Source organism: Ixodes scapularis, unplaced genomic scaffold (genome assembly GCF_016920785.2).
Source record: "Ixodes scapularis isolate PalLabHiFi unplaced genomic scaffold, ASM1692078v2 PGA_scaffold6__148_contigs__length_123643588, whole genome shotgun sequence".
Taxonomy (NCBI): domain Eukaryota; kingdom Metazoa; phylum Arthropoda; class Arachnida; order Ixodida; family Ixodidae; genus Ixodes; species Ixodes scapularis.
In genome coordinates, this window is record NW_024609881.1 from 99,839,834 (window position 1) to 99,856,226 (window position 16,393).

Sequence of the window (16,393 nt, forward strand, 5' to 3'; positions counted from 1 at the left end):
ATTCTTCAGACCTCAGGTTTGGAAAATGTTTGCTTCATCTCTAGTTCTTGGTCTGATCAGTGAGAACACGAGCCCCAGCCGAATGCTGATGCAGCACTCGTGGTCTCTCTGCTTTGTGCTGGCCTATGTGTCAGCATATTTGAAGCAGGTCAAAATGCTTTAGGGGGGGGGCAAAGAAGAGAGGAGGTGCCTGCAAAACTAGAATTTCTGAGTGAGTAATGACCTGGCAACTACTTAGTAACCAATTTTCTGCATCTTATTCCCACAAGTGAGAAGCTAAGACTAATTGGTGTGTGGTAGAGTAGAACCGGATTTTAGAGGCACAAAAGGGGGCCCTGATAAGAGGCGAGCTTCTTCTTGCCCTCCTCCCTGGTGGTCATCGTAGCGCTTTTTGAATGACGTCGCGTGCTACCCATGTGTAGATTGAACTACCAAGAGCGCCGTTTTGCTCTGCAAGCTGGCTTTCACTCAATGCAGACAAGCCCTTGAGGGAAAGCCAGCTTGCAGAGCTGGCTTTCCCCCAGTGCACCTGCTGGCAATGAGGCCGCTTGAAATAAAAAAGCCAGCTTGTAGAGCAAGCTGGCTTTTCTCTTTCAAGAGGCCGTGTCGACCACCCGGAAGAGAAGAAAAAATTCTCTTCTGTAAAGGGTGTGGGGAGAGGGTGAGCGGGTGAGACCTTGAAAAATGAAGAAACGGCCACTGACTATCCGCGTGACGCGTCCCTCGTGACATACAGACGCTCCTTTGAGGGCAAACAACTTTCCTAAATGTGGCGTTCTTGTTTGTTGTCAAAATCATTAGAACTTTTATAGACACACACGCCTCCCTGACGTCACGCAGCTGCGGTGGTGCTGTCGACGGCACTGCGCATGCGCAGAAGCCTCAGTTCACTCGAATTCGGTTGCTGCGCGTGCGCAGTGCCCACACCTGGTGTGGGCAAACGCGGGTTTGTTAGTAAACATTGTGTCGGTCTATATCGAATTACTGAGTATGTCAGACTGGTAGAGAGTTTTTGCGAGTTCAATAAACGTTGTTGACTGTAATTTTATGTCTAAACTCAATGCTTTTTATTTTCTCAGCTGCCAGCAAGGCGAAGTATACGGACTTGAGCGAGGCGACGGTTCAAGATATGGCAAAGAGATGGCTGTGGTCATTTGTCGACCGTGATGGTGGGCGAAGCAAGAAGCAGGATGAAGAAATGGAAAAGGTTAAATAAAAATAGTCCCAGAAAATCCTCAGCCTTTTTCGTTTTAACAATACAAACCAGTTCTCAGTGAGTTTGTGCATCCCGACATTTGATCTCAAGTGGTTGATCTTAACTGATACAGCATCCACAGCTACTGCAAAGTGTGCAGGCAAAATGTCAGGCACAGGCTCTTGTTCTGCAGTGCGTCCATGAGTTAATTGCAGGGCTAACACCTAACTGCAAGTCGCTCACTAAAGGCCCGTTCACACTCTTGCGACTGCTTGCGACCTCTTAAACCTGGGTTCCTTAATACTTCTTAAACCAGAGAACACACTGGCGCCATCTATTGGGAAGCAGTGTAAACTCGGCGGTCCGGCATATTTTTTTTTATTTCTCGCGCAATATCTTTTCTTTTTTGGCTCGAAAAACTTTTGTCAATGTTATAAACGAGCCTTTCTATGGGTATTACGCACATTTGACCTCGGAAATCCCGCAAAACCTTCGCTTTTGTGAAATGCAGTTCTAGGGTCACCGCATAGATGGCGCCACAATGTCAGTGTGTTCCCTCATTCTAGAAACATTTAAGAAGTTGTAAGAGATCTCGTCCGTCTCGTCTCTCTCAGTCGTACTCGGTCGCAAGAGTGTGAACGGGCCTTAATGTGCGACCTCGGCTGTAGGGCCAGCACCCAATCGCAAAGGTACGGCCTATGATTAGTTGCGAGGGATCGGCCTGTGTCCAGCTGCATGTCATCGGCCTGTGCCCGGTCAAACTTCTTCGCCTAGCACCTGACATCTAATGTACGGCTAATGCCCAGTTGCTTAACTCCGGCCTGCCTCTGATCACAGGACACCGGCCGATGCCCTGTTGCTAAACTTCGGCTTGCTTTCGGCCACATGGCATTGGCCAGTGCCCAGATGCTAACCTTTAGCCTGTGTCCTGACACAAGTCTTCGGCCGGCCTCCATTTGGTAAACTCCGGCCAGCTTTCAATCGCAGGTGATTGGCCAATGTCCTGTTGCGCAACTTCGGCTTGCTTTCGGCTACATGGCATTGGCCAGTGCACGGATGCTAACCTTTGGCCTCTGTCCATACCAAAGTCTTTGGCCGGTCTTTATTTGCTAGCCTTCGGCTTGTGTCCTGCTACAGGTCATCGGCCAGCCTCCAACAGCCAGTCCCCTCAAGTCTTTGGCCAAGGCCCACAGCCATGTTCGGGCATAGTAGTTTGACCAGCCTTAGGCCGGAGGAAATGTGACTGGCCAAAATGCTTCAGCCATTGCCCGGCCGTTCATTTTGTGCTGCCTGGGAATTGAGCGAAGATTTGAATACTCATACTGATATTTGAACAATCTAAAATATTTCTAGTGTGTTCACGGCAGCGTATCTTAAACAACGTAAACACTGATTAGAAGATACGGATTTCTTGTATCAGTAAAACGAAGCGTAAATCGGGAAAATAATGAAATTAAATGGACGGAGCACACTTGAACGGAGGACGCATTCCGGAAAAGGAATATCCTGCTTTATCGGCTCTGATGGTCTGAATGATGAACTGTTCACTTGATGGGCCGTTGAATCCTTTCGGAGGATTTCCATGGACAACAGGTTCAGCATTGTTACACAACGAACTCCGCAACTGCCAGATCAAAGTTTTGTAGGGGTTCATGGGCCCAGTGTTACTGCCGTAAACAATAACGTTGCTCGTTGGCACGAGCCCGTAGGCGCGCGCAAATAAACAGACCTTTCAACCTAAGCTCAAAGTCAGTGCACATTTTTTTGTCCTCTACATCGAACACTCTACAAATCGAACCTACTGTAATTAATAAGTAAGTGAAGCAGTAGGAATTTGGCCGTTTGGAGTGTTGTACTTTGTAGACTTGATACTCAGTCTCCATCTCTTCGATGTTGGTGTGTGCCATTAATGATTAAATATATATACGCCGCTTTCACAGCCTTCGGGCCACACGCATAGAACAATAATTCGAGCTGAAATTTCTGGAATATGTCCGTATTTTGAAGTGTCCCGATAAGAGTGTAAGCTACCAGTACACATTCAGCAATCAATTTCCGTTTGTGTTTCATCCACTTTGTGGTCCAAAATTTTCCTGATTTAGGGCTGGGTCCCGAAAGATTATTTTATTTTTACTTAACTCAAACACCTGTATACAGAGTGCCTTTCACCCAGTGACTATATATTTGCATGGACAAAGAACCAGCGTGGCGTTCTTTCGCCAACGGCTCCTACGGCGATCGAACCTCATGCTCGGCCTGATATGAACCGGCTGCCTTACATGTCATCTAAGCCGCTGGATATACTACGCCAACGACAGATAGCGCCGCGCACGCTCCTAATGGTTGCTGCCGACAAGGCTGCCCCCAAAAGTGCAGCGCGCGCTGAAATCGGTCTGCGATGGCTTCCGGCGACGCGTCACGCCGTTTCCCTACGCGATCCAGATGGCGTGTCGTTTTGGGACGACTCTGCGCAAGAAAACTTCGTAAGCCGCCTGAGAAAAACCCCGCGAGCAGTCAGGTTTTCGCCGCTTGTCTCGGTGGAGGTGTCGCTGGCTTAAAGAATTTGGTAACAGAGGAAAGGCGCAGCCTAAGCAAACAATCACTTGAGATTCTGCTGAACATTTGCTTCAAAGCACGAAAGTAGAATGTGTGTCTTGGAATAATAAAAAAAAAAAAAAAAATTCATATTTCACCGCAAATAAACACTCTGAACATGCTCACAGAACCGTACATTTTCCTAGAAAGTGCCCTAATGTTTTACATTTCCTGTCCCTATTTTGTCGTGTTTTCAGCACCATTTTGTGTGTCGGAAATCCCAACTCTAAACATAGCACAACTTTAATGGAGCCTCAATAGTTTTTTTTTGCCGCAATATTTCAAGAAACTTGATGCGGGTTCTACATGCTGGCTCTCACAATTTTTTCGATACCAATCACAGATCCTATTTCCCATGCGCATTGCTTAAAAAGTAATGCGAATTATGCGTAAGATAGAGTCTTTCAAGAAGGTATTCTGCATGCGCACTCAGTAATATATCAAATTCTTCCAAGGCTTCCATGAATTATGGAGTCTCCTTTAAACAGCGACACTGCTATAGCTGTTATTCATATTTTGAGATGGCTGTGTCAACTGGAGTGGTGACGTTCACATAAACTCAGGGAATGTTAACTATTAATAATGATTATGATTATTTTTGTCAAATAATTCCATTCCCCAACCAATGCACGCTACTCTTAGCCTGTATATTAGCCGCAAACGCCGAATATAGGTTAATAGTTCGATTCCCTTTTCTGCCTATGTTAATGTGGGTGAGAATTTAACCTGCTTGTGTTCGTGCATTCAATACTGTGTGACGCTGGTTTAGAACCTCAAGGCAAGCGATCGCAGTGTACTTGTCAAATGTATCATTTACAGCAGTCGTAGGACACAAAAACAAAAGCTTAATAAAGTGGCCCGCGAATGCCCATATATTCGAATTTCCGATTTTTTCTATTATAAATAAGTATATTTTTTTATTAAAGTTTTAACCTCGACGACTCCTTCGCAAATTAGTCTCCCCAATTGTGGGATTCTAAAACGTGCGGAAGCAACCGCACATGGAGGTAATATAGGTTTTGTTTCTTCTGTGTATTTGCTAAACAATGTTGTTACCTATCAGGAATGGGCAGTATTTCAAATACAAGTATTTGAAATACGTATTTCAAATACTTTGTGTATTTCGCATTTGTATTTAATTACAAATTGGGTAATGTATTTGACGTGTGTATTTAAATACTAAAACGTGGGTATTTCAAATACAATTGTAGTTAAATACAATTTTGTGGGCGAAAATACATCTTGTTTTTGTGCATGTGGTTGTAAGATATAGTCTCCACCCTTTATTCGGCCATGGACTTTTATCTGTTTCTCCTCCGGCTTTATTTTAAAGACATTGTCCAGAGCAGGAGGAAAACTACATTGTGCAGCGAATGCAGTGTCTCTGAATCAAGCACAAGCGTTTAGTGACTTTGTGATTATGGTGCTACTCCGGGGCAAGAATAGTCACGAAATCGACGTTCACAGGCAGACTGGTTAAATAAGTGCCTGTGACAACTATAATGTTTTCCAGCCTGATTTCCATTCATATTTTTGCCTGGAACATTCTAAATGCGCGGGTCGTCCAGATTTTCGTAACTGGTGTGAGTTTCCACAATAATAAATTATCTAGCTAGTGCTGCGCGTCATGGTCGTCTGGATTTTTTGTTGGTCTATACCAAAATGTAATCGACAAAAAAAAGCTGCTCGAAGCTTTGTACTTTTTTCACCTATTACGTCCAAGCTGATAACATTTTTTGTGTGATTATATTTCTATTACGCTACTATAGCCTCGCACACTAACTCCCGAATGTGCGATGCAAGATTAAAATGAGATACGCAGAAACCCGTTGCAGGTGCCCTGAAGTCGCTGACGCAAATTTTGGGGAATGTATTTGTAAAGGTATTTGGAGGAGACCAAATACATTTGGTTGTATTTGTATCTTGTGCTTAAATGCTTTTTTAGAAATGTTATTAGATTTGTAATTAAATACATTTTTGACGAAGTATTTTGTATTTGTATTTTGATACATATTTGCATGTATTTTGCCCATCCCTAATACCTATTTATTGGAAGAACTTCTCCTTTCCCAGCAATGGAAGACTTCATCAAGGTATTTTTCAAATCCGCAATCCACTAGTGGAAGACTCATAAGGAAGAGCCTGCGACACTGTAATGTTCGTTTATACTATACAAATGACCATTTTGTTGATCCCTTTATTGTTTGATATAATGCGGTGCAGTACCTGTAACCCTGCGGGGTTGCAAGTTTTTTTCAAATGTTCGGGGCACAATCACGCTATCTTTGAAACTCACAATCGAACCACGCGGAAGAGAGGGACGCGGGAAAAAGTGGAAGGGAGGAAAGGGCGTCAGTGTCATCTGTGGACAGCTCAGTGCACTTTTTTTTAACTTCTACCCAGACCTAGTTCCCCATTTGCCGCAACGACTCTTGTCGCTTGTGTTTCGCAGTCACAGTGGATGCTGTAGCTGCACCCGGCTGGCGACACTTGCGTTTGCTCGTGCTTTCTGCCAGAACGTTTACGACCAACCACAAGGATAGTGACATCCAACAGCATGATAATTGGGCTTTTGTGACGTCAATTGCTAGATCAGGACTATTTTCGACTTATGGGGGGAATATGATGGTAATCACACCAGTCGGAGGCGAGTTCAAAGCACTGCAGTTCCAATGCGCCAAATACACAATGTGGAATAGTTGCCCTTTGTACACATTGCTCTCACGTGACTTCATCGCCGCGTCTGGTAGTCATTCGGGGTCAGTCCTCCTTACTCTTGCCAACAAAGACTAATTGAGCGGCGCGATATGTATGCTACAGAAGGTACACGCTCAGACGCAATGCCACCAGAATGGCTGCTGGTGTGCCGTCGACGACGCTTGAAAGCAAGCAACGCTCGGGCCGTGCGTTCAAGCTCTGAAGATGGCGCCGAGATCAAAAGCCTTTTTATACCTACGGCCTTGGCTTGTGCATGATCTCACGCTAAGCATTACAGGCTCACATCAAAAAGCGCTGAACTTCGTGGAGCGTTGCTTAACAGGGAAATGTGCACTTAAAAAATTTACGGCAACACTCCGGCCAGTATTCTTCTGCAGCAAACTCATTACGACAAAGAGGCGATAAACGCCGCCGATACCCATACGTGACGTCAAAACGTCTGTACGTGAGCGACTTTATATGCACAAAAGTAACGAAAATGCAAACGCTGGAAACCCGAGTGTAATACCAACGCCTACCACCATCAGCAAAGAGTGTTCGAACGTGGTTCTACCTTCGGAGCCTGTCGGAAATCAGTGCCAGTTTGAATGGCCTCTGTCCCGCACCGGCCGCTGGCGGACGCCGGATGAACAAAATCTAGCTCACTTAGATCGGCGTCGAACAGCACGTGGCCCGAACCAATTAGCGAAGTATTGGCTAAATGAGCGCTGCAATCGTTTGATTGTCTTCTGTAACGTTAAAAGTTAAATCGAGGGACAGCGAAAGATACGGCGTGTGTCTTACAAATTATTACATGACAGAGCCTCATTCGTTCGGGATTAATGACAGTCGTTAAAGGGGCAGCATTTCGGCTACCACAATTTAACATAAAGATTTATACGGGTGTTTTTTTTTAGCTGCACCCAACTAAAAAAAAAAAAAGGAACGTGAGATACAGTCATTTGAGCCCTGGGGAAGTGTTAGTGGCCATGGCGGCCTTAGAGAAAAGGAGAAACTGCGTCATTAATTAGCTAATTAACTAAACTATTTTAACCAACTTTTTAAATTTTTACTTGAGGGAGCATAATGTAATCAGAGCTTTGAAGCTTGATTTCAATATTGTCTTGCCCTGCCATCGAAGCTTCATTAAAAACTTTGTAGTAGGTGCTACGGGGTCAAGAAATGTCACTTCGGTACACGGCGTCGAACCAAAAATAAGGGGGCACTCTTAGAAAAAAGCTAGTAAAAAGCTATTAACTACAGCATATATTACATCGTTCTGAGCGTTACTACCTTTCACTAACCATTTATTACCTCAAACGCGCGATAGGTAGTAAAAACTTAGTAAATGCAGCCAGCACTACCTTTTCTGAGCGTTACTACCCTTTTACCAGCTATTTACTACGGCAAAGGCGCGGAAAAAATGGCTGCGCTTGCTTCATACCCGATTGCCAGCGTTAGCGACGAACTTGCTAGTTCGAATCGCAGGGTAAAGTATCCACACGCAATCGTAGCGTCAAATATCGTATGACGGGAGATGTTTAAGGGTAGGAGTTTACCTTATAACGATCGCAGCCTTCGTTCCAGCATGACGTGAAGGCCGGCGCTGCTGCGAGCGCAGCAGCCATTGTTGTTGCAATGGCAATGCGGCTATTTTCTTTCTTTCCATCTCGTTTACATTCGTTTTTGAGCGTTTATATTTTCATTTTGGTTTGAACTGGGATAAAAATAGCCACGTAGCACATCCGAAAAACGTTGCCGAAAACAATAAAAGTTCATTCTGTTTTCTTTTATATTTTTGTATTTTTGTATTTTTTTAAAACATGTTTTTCTTTCACAAGAGACGCTTGGCAACATTGTTTGGCAAGCAAGTTGGGGCCAGCCGGGGTTTGCAAGACGCTAATTTTCCCGATGGGAACCTGCCGTTTTTGCCTCGTGCCGTGTGCAGTTCTTGTGTTCCCGTGTTGGAGTGCATAGTTAACGCTCGTGCGCTCGACGGGGCGACTGTGTAGTGGACCTGGACTGCTCCGAGGATAGTTCTAACGAGCCGGTGCCGCTGTGACTGGATTGGGTGTTGTCGTCCAATAAGCTTTTTTCCGCTTCCTGATACTTGACACTGAGAACTTCTTCACGGGTTGTGTGTGCTTGGTGGTTGAATAATTCTGATTGAGCTGTCTTCGGTCGTGACAGTGCGCTGTCACAACCGGTGATATGCGTCGTAAATATTGTATGTAGCTTTGGGACTAATGAAAAAAAAAACTATTTTGGCATTCTACGAGTCTTTCTGAATTTGCTTATATCTTCTCCAAAAACGCGAGCATTCGTCAGTGTACTACAGAAATTAAGATGCGAGCTATACGCGGTATTAATTTTGCATGCATTATTGTAGCGGAGCACGCGAAAGGAGCGCTGCTGCCGTCGTACTCCCCGTCTATTAGAGCCTTCGTTCGCCGCGGGAGACGGCAAGAAAGCTCTCTCTCGTCGACGGCGACTGCATTCGTTTTAAAGGCTGAACCGCATATAATCGATTTAGCGAGCGACGAGACGAAGCGTCGCTCATCGCCTTGGCCGCTTGTTCCCGGTGCTTTTATGCGGTTTGCCTCGTCGCGCAACTTACCTAGCGACTGCGAAGAACTGACGTGCTGGTACACGACGACAAGTTTGAGCACTTAAATGATCAGCATAAAAGACTTAAGGGCAGTCAATGAAGTTAGTGGGGAGGAAGTTGCCGAGTGGGCTAACGCGTCTCAGCTAGAAAGTTTGCGCTGGGAACCTCCTGGGTTCGATCCGCACTGCACCCGCCCGTAAGTTAGCGATTGGAGTGATTAAGTAAGCGTGTGTTTGTGTTCAACGCATTGTGTCGATTGTGTGCTAAAACTCTGGGGTGTGCATGTGTATATGTATCGACTTGCAAATTTGGAAGGATTTTTTTGTGTACGTTTAATTGGACGCTGAATAGCGCCACCTGGATTACTCATTTCCGGTTTCAATTTTTGTTGCGCCTGCCATCTGGTGCTAAGTGGCCTGACCCCACACCTTTTTTTTTTACCACCGGAAATCACGCGACTAGTTGCGTTTCCAATTTTCCGTCGGGCGGTAGCGCTAGTTTCAAGCTAGAGGTAGTAAAGTACATGGATTTAACATTTAGGCTAGAAGCAGTTACTAGCTTCTTGACCTAGTAACCGTTACTACCCAAGGTTACTATAGGCGCCTATTAACATATATGACGAGCGGTTGCTAGCTTTTACCTTGTTAATACTACTAGCTTTTTTTTAAGAGTGAGAAAGAGCGTCAGTCAAGTTATCGCTCTGCCCTTTCGGCCCTAAAGGATCGTCGTTATAGCAGCCAGCTTCGCCTAAGCAAGTGGAGCCGGCCGCGATAATGACGAATTCCATGCCCGGAAGAGCGGAACGATAACTTTACCGGCGCTCTTTCCTGTTTAGTTTCGGTTTGATGTCATTTACCTAGGTGACATTTCTCGACCCCGTAGCGTCTACTAAGAATTTGTTTCTCCGAATTTGGCGACACGGCTAAACCATATTGGGGTCTATCTTCGATCCTCTAAATACATTATGATCCCTCAATTTAAAATTAAAAAGTTAGTTATAACATTTTAGTTAATTAGCCAACTAATGACATAATATCACCTTTTTTCTAGAGGCCGCCATGGCCACGAACACTTCCGAATGGCCCAAATTACTCTATCTCACGTTCCCTTTTTTTGAACATTGGGTGGAGCTAAAAAAAAACAGCCTGTATACAAACCTTACGAAGGTACTACTCTTGAATTACTCAGACTAGCCCTCCGGAGAATGGACAAGTTTGCACTCAAAGGCGTAAGTTCCATCTAAAAAATAATCTTCATGATACCAGCCCTTATTTAAAAGCAGTGCAATATTCTTTTACAAAGTTTATTAACGAACATTGTCAGCAAATTTTCCTTGGATGTTTCCTTGAGGCCAATAGTTGCAGACAACATATGTCGTCCTTGAGTATTGTGAGCGGGCATAACCACATCCAACAAGTGTGGTTGCTTTCCACACCATTTGTGTGAAATGGGACGTCTCTGGGCTGAACCGAGGGTCGTGATAATTATATTTATATATTTCGTCGAACCACAGCGAAGTAACTTCTTTTTCTGAAAAGAAAGGAGTAAAAATTATGTCTAAGATTTATCCGTCAAGCAGCTCTTCGAAACTTTGAGGTATAATCTATGAAGCTGATCTCTGATGAAACCTGTTTAGTAAGCACAGTATATTGGTATTGTAAGTGCTCTACTGGAAGTCTTCTTGTTTAATACTTTTGCGAGTTAAACATCAAGAGAAGCATAAAGTCGGTCCAGCCATTGAATTAAGCGAAATGTAGAAGCCTGAAGCACGTTCATATTAAAATTGGCGAAAAAAAAAAAAAAAGACGGGATAAAACGACGAAGAAACACAAAGGCCAAACGTCTTTTTGGCCCGTATTTTGTTTTGCTAGTTTAGATATAAATATCAATTGCCAACTTGCCCAGCAGACCAAGCCTAAACCACGAACGAGTCAATTAGAGAAGTGAACACTCACAAATATTTGTATAACGTAACTAATTTAAAAGAAGATGTGGGCATCAATTATGATAATGAACACGAACAAAAATAAACGAACTTTCTACGAGTGCGCACACAAGCTGGACAATCGAAACAAACATATATAATAGTTCCGTGCATTGAAATTTTACATATATTTCAGCCATTCTAGATAGAAATGCTTATGCATGCTTTTATGTGAGTGCGCTCCCCCTCTTTGCAAATGCAGTGGACTCTAAAAAAAATACGTTTTGAAAGTGAGACTAGCGTTATTACTGTAACAGAAATCCCGGCACACATTATTTGATGGTTTATTAAATGACTTGATTGTGTGCTCAGGTAATAGCTCAAGCCATTGAGAGTGCCCTATTAAAGCAATAAAATATTTTACCTAGTTGGCATGTATTTCCTACAATCGGAGTTTATGCGACGTATCATCAAATAAAAATTACGTATTATATCTTCTGCAGAATCCTCCATTCATTGGAGAAATACGAGGCCATAATATGCCGTTCAACTTGCGCTTAACTGCTTATGGGTAAACTTATATACTGCGTCTTCATTAAATACCAGTATAGGAAAAAAATGGATTCTTCCGTAGACAGATTCTAGGCTTCCAGTGCACAAATAATACTCAATTGTTGAAACTTGTTATTTGTATCGTAATATATTTCATATACTGCCCGTCATACTAATAAGACGAATTTCTGAAGAATATACGTGCATATTAACATTTTATATTATGCTTCACACTTGGATCTAGCTGAGTTGACGACGCTACAATCCCATGAATCCAAACAAGCGCCGTTAAAAGTGCCTCGTCACGGCGTCGGTCGTATTCGTGCCCTGGCTCTCCGCAACTAAACGACTCATGCACAGTGAATGCTTCATGATGCAGCCATTTTCTATGGGCGTGACTGGTTTAGCCGCTGGTAGCACACGCGTAAAAACGACGAGGGCCATGACGATACACTTTTTTGCGCTGCTTGATTGGTGCTGCTTGAAAAACGTTGAAGGTGAGGGCAAAATTAGCTAGAACAGAATCCTGGAATTCTCAGAATGAAAGCCGACGTTTTCTTGAAACGCTTAGTTTTGTTACCAAACGGTCCTGTGTAAGTTCAAGACGTTTCTTTATGAGCTTAGCTAAAAAGATATTAAACAAATCTTGACAAACAAAACCTGCAGAAAAAGGAAGTGCTGTATTACTGACCTGAAGGTACGAAATTGGGCGCAGTTCGTGTCTTCCAGTAGATATTTTCGCCCATTCTATCGTAAGGAATCGGTCGTGGTGGTCGATGTTCAATAACATTATATTGGGCAAGCCTTTCCGCCCACAGCTGCGCCCATGCTTGTAACTGCGTCAAGAGAAAAGAGTATTGAAGAATGCACTTAAAAGTGTTTGTGTAGCAGATGAGGTTCTCATAGATAGCTCCAGTTTTCTCCACAGCGATAAGCACGTTTATTAACTCGTTACCACTTTGGACGTTCCAACACTGAAGAGTTTGTTTTCCAGCATAGCAGCCGGGAGAGCTAATTGGTTCAAGCAAAGGAGAGAGCATGGGGAATGACGGCGCTGAAAATATGTTTAGGCAGAAATAAAGCTGTCTGCACTCTGGCAGTGGACATGGTGAAACGTCGTGCACATTGCCTGAGCGCAGAGAGCTTTTGTTGGGCCTAAACATTCGCTAAACTGCCTCCGTAAGTTAGTGCGATTGACTCTTCTAAACGGCTTGTGGGAAAAAAGACACTCCAGTTTTTTAGAGTGAATGATAAAGTCGATTTACGTTTTGCCTTAATTTCTTAAGTAATTTGCTGAATTATTTAGCGCGACGATGACTTTCATTCGCGCCTTTCGGTGACGCCTTCGCTTTTAAAGATTTTCACGTGTCTGCGCACAACAATCAATCACGGGACTCGAAGGGGTGAGCTCAGGTAATATTATATCATAAAAATACTCCGCTATGTAGAGAGGTTTTCTGTATGGTGTTGAGTGTGACGTTTCACATGTTCTAGGCCATCTTATTGTTGTAGCATAAGCCCTATTTTAAAGGAAAATTTTGATTTTTAAACATATAATTGGCTAAAATTGGTCAAACGGCAGGCGAGTTAGTGTAATTCGAATGGTTAGGAAAAAGAATACGCAAAGGAAGAAAAAAAAAACTGGCAACGTCTCAACAAGCTACCAAGTTTATTTCGTACACGCCTTGCATACCACGTCCGCAACACCGTCACTACAATCGGAAGAAGCTGCAAAACCCAACGACAAGAGGAGAAAATATAATAAACGGCTAATAAAAAACAATCACACAAAGTTTTTAACAAAATAAGAAATTAGCCGTCTTTTGTTTGTTTGTTTGTTTAGACAGATTTTACAGTCTCCGACAAAAGGGTAAAAGACAGGTATGTTCTGCTGATGTTGCCCCGTTGCCAGTTGACAATGCTCAGCACAACACGAAAAAGCAATAGTGACAAACATTCAAGAGTGAACAGGAAAACAAAGACACAAACTTTGTATAAAGTAGTTACAACATAATTGAGGTAGTTGAATCTATGGCTTAGAGAAGTCATTTGTAAACAATACAATTATAAGAGGCAAACAAAGAAGTGGTAAAATTGATTACACATATATGCTTAAATTTTTTGTTCGTTGCACGTAACAGAAGGTTCTTTTTGATTGATTTTTTATACATGTGGTTAGACCCAGAGCTTCGAATAATTTCTTGAATGTTTGCATTTTTGTTTCGTGAATCTAGTATTAAATAATCCAATTGCTGAGTACCTTAAATTCTTCATCAGCGAGGGTATTCTAAATGTGTCATGTCGGAGATTATGGCGTGATTCTAGAAAGATATGTGCCAAAAAATCAAGATCCGTTTCTTCTAATCTCATTAAAGATATAAATAGAGCGTTTTATCTCATAACCTGCACTATGTCAAGCAAATTTTGTTTAATATAATAAGGGGCTCTATGAGCCACACGCTGAAGGTTTTCGATGCAATGTACTGCCCTTTGTATCCCCTAACCTCGGCTACAAAACAATTGCACAAAGGGTTACAGTTCAGCACAACCTCCATCTTGCCGTTTGCGAACGCAGGGGGTTCATAACTGAACACAAACCAAAGAACTTGACCTCCGAGAAAGAACCAAACAAGTGTTTACACTGCCCTTTCTCTAATAAACCACAGAGCTCGAAGATACACACATACGGAGTGTTAACACTTCGGAACTGCCTACACGTATTCGCGACCTTGTAACAACCTATAACATTCCTTACAAAAAAAACTACACCTTACAAGGACAGATATTGTAAACACTTGTTCTCAAACTGCAGACGTTGCTTGACGTTTTTCAGTCTTTGCGTTTTACTTTCCCTACCCCAATCTCAAATTTCCCATCATATTCATAATTGGCCGATTATTTCGCATAGAGTGCACCAATAGGACATATTTGTACATTTGAGAGACATGCATGTCCGGTCAACTTTTAGATTGGTCTCCTGAAATATATCTTAGGAAGTAAATTTTCATATCTAAAAGCTCTGCTTCACAAAGATGATGCTGTGGTCGTAGTTATAAAGAAGCAAATGCATTATTATATAATGTACGAGTTGATAAAGCAAATTTCGATGTGAACAGCATAGTGAAGGATTGAAAAAACGAGCAAAACATTCTGAATATACTTACGTTGTAATTATAGCTGAGAGGGGGCGTCCCGCGTTGTTTTCTATAGTAGTTGTGCCAATCGAGCATGTATCTCCAAAAGTCAGGGTCAACCTGCAAAAAATGTTCCGAGCTTCAATCTTGAAGATTAATTGCGCCGGATGCATGCATGCTTGATCAGGGCTGACGACATTGTAATTCTGAATGTATAAAGTAGCTTCCTGGATTTAAACCCCTTTACGTGGTTTGCATATGTATTGAAAGTAGGCTGCATGAAGACTCTGTTGAGCCTGACGTATAATGCGCCTCGCGGAAAATGTACTCAGGCCAGTCTCGTGCTAGAGGACAGGTCTACAGTCTTGAATTTAAACTACCCCCTCCGTTTTAATCAGTTTCTTATTTGTTATCAAGAAGAATTATTCGTTACAAGATCTTTACATCAAAACATATTGGGTTACTTGGGTGGAACAGCGCGGACATACACTGACACTCGAAGGCACACAAGAAGGAAACAGACTCGAGGCGTTAAGAACTCAGTGATATATTCCTTTTCCTCAAATCGTCATCTTCTTTTCCCTCGCCGTTAAAAAGAACGGTTTAAATTTTTAAACACAACAAACCAAATAGCCAACGAACATTAATAAATAAATAAATGCCAACAAAAATAAAGTTAAAATCAGTTAAAAAATAAGTTAAAAGCCATTATTTTCTTAAATTACTAAAAAAATGAATGAAAGAAAATAAATTAAAAAAGTATTTAAATATAAAAATGAAAATAAACGTTCCGCCTTAGTAGGAATTTCCAACTAGCCCCAGCATCCACATTATGCATATCGAGTTATTTCTAAGCTTCTCTATTCTTGGAGAACGCTGAGTAACACCGAAAATTAAGCCATACCCAGATTAGTCATGATATAGAAAAACAAGAGAACACAGACGAATAGGAGGATCTCTCCTTGAGGAGAACAATTTCAAGCTTTATGGGAGCACAATATTTATATAAAGCCTTATTCAGGGTACAATCGAAACACAGATCCCACTCAGCTGTCCGAAAGTCTGCTTCTTTTCTTCGTAACCACATATTTTACCTGGTTATCTTCTCTTATCAGAAAGGGGAACGTTTTCCACGTAATCAGATCACGCGTATCTTTCCTATAGGTTCGGAAATTTCACATCCTTCTGCGATTTTCTTTGAGATAAGCAACGTGATAAGTACCGATTTAGGTACCCGAGCTATAATAAGTACCCGAGCTATAATTATACGCCCTATATTACGTCATTCAACCGCTCGATTGAAAGGCTAATGTCCCGGGTGTCACTGAAAGAAACAAAAAGCAAAATCTCTCCTCCCCGCCCGCCCGCCCCCCCCCCCCCCCCCCCCCCCAAGAAATGAACTTTCTCTTGCCTAATGCTGGACCGCAGCCCAGATGTATTTCTAGCGGTCCGGACGAAACGTCAAAGTTGCAGAGCTAGCTGCAATCCTAATCAAAATTTTCAAGTGATTTCTTGAAACCCTCATGAAAAAACAGGACCCGTTTGTGCCATAATGCCATTCACACCCACGTGTTCGTTTCCGTTTAAAATGTTTTAAATTCACTTGTAAAGGTAGGGCAATAATACAACGGTTAGTTCGGACGCTTTTACAGCTGGTCCGGACCATTACGGCTACACTTGGGCGAAGA

General features: G+C 42.7%; 1 protein-coding gene across 1 annotated transcript; it reads right to left on the reverse strand.

Annotated features, from left to right (window-relative positions):
* Positions 1–10,401: 10,401 nt before the first annotated feature.
* On the reverse strand, positions 10,402–14,801 carry LOC120849124 (Golgi-associated plant pathogenesis-related protein 1-like). The gene is made up of 3 exons (XM_040221261.1): positions 14,736–14,801; positions 12,263–12,407; positions 10,402–10,625 (listed from the first exon to the last, which is right to left on the reverse strand). The coding sequence occupies exons 1-3, from the start codon at positions 14,799–14,801 to the stop codon at positions 10,402–10,404; spliced, it is 435 nt and encodes a 144-aa protein (XP_040077195.1).
* Positions 14,802–16,393: the final 1,592 nt, after the last annotated feature.

Excerpts from the sequence above, each read along its gene's own strand:
- LOC120849124 (XM_040221261.1), bottom strand. The coding sequence starts at position 14,801 with ATGCTCGATTGGCACAACTACTATAGAAAACAACGCGGGACGCCCCCT. Across the intron at positions 12,408-14,735 it reads CTCTCAGCTATAATTACAAC|TTACAAGCATGGGCGCAGCT; the intron begins GTAAGTATATTC and ends CTCTTGACGCAG. Across the intron at positions 10,626-12,262 it reads GCCCAATTTCGTACCTTCAG|AAAAAGAAGTTACTTCGCTG; the intron begins GTCAGTAATACA and ends CTTTCTTTTCAG.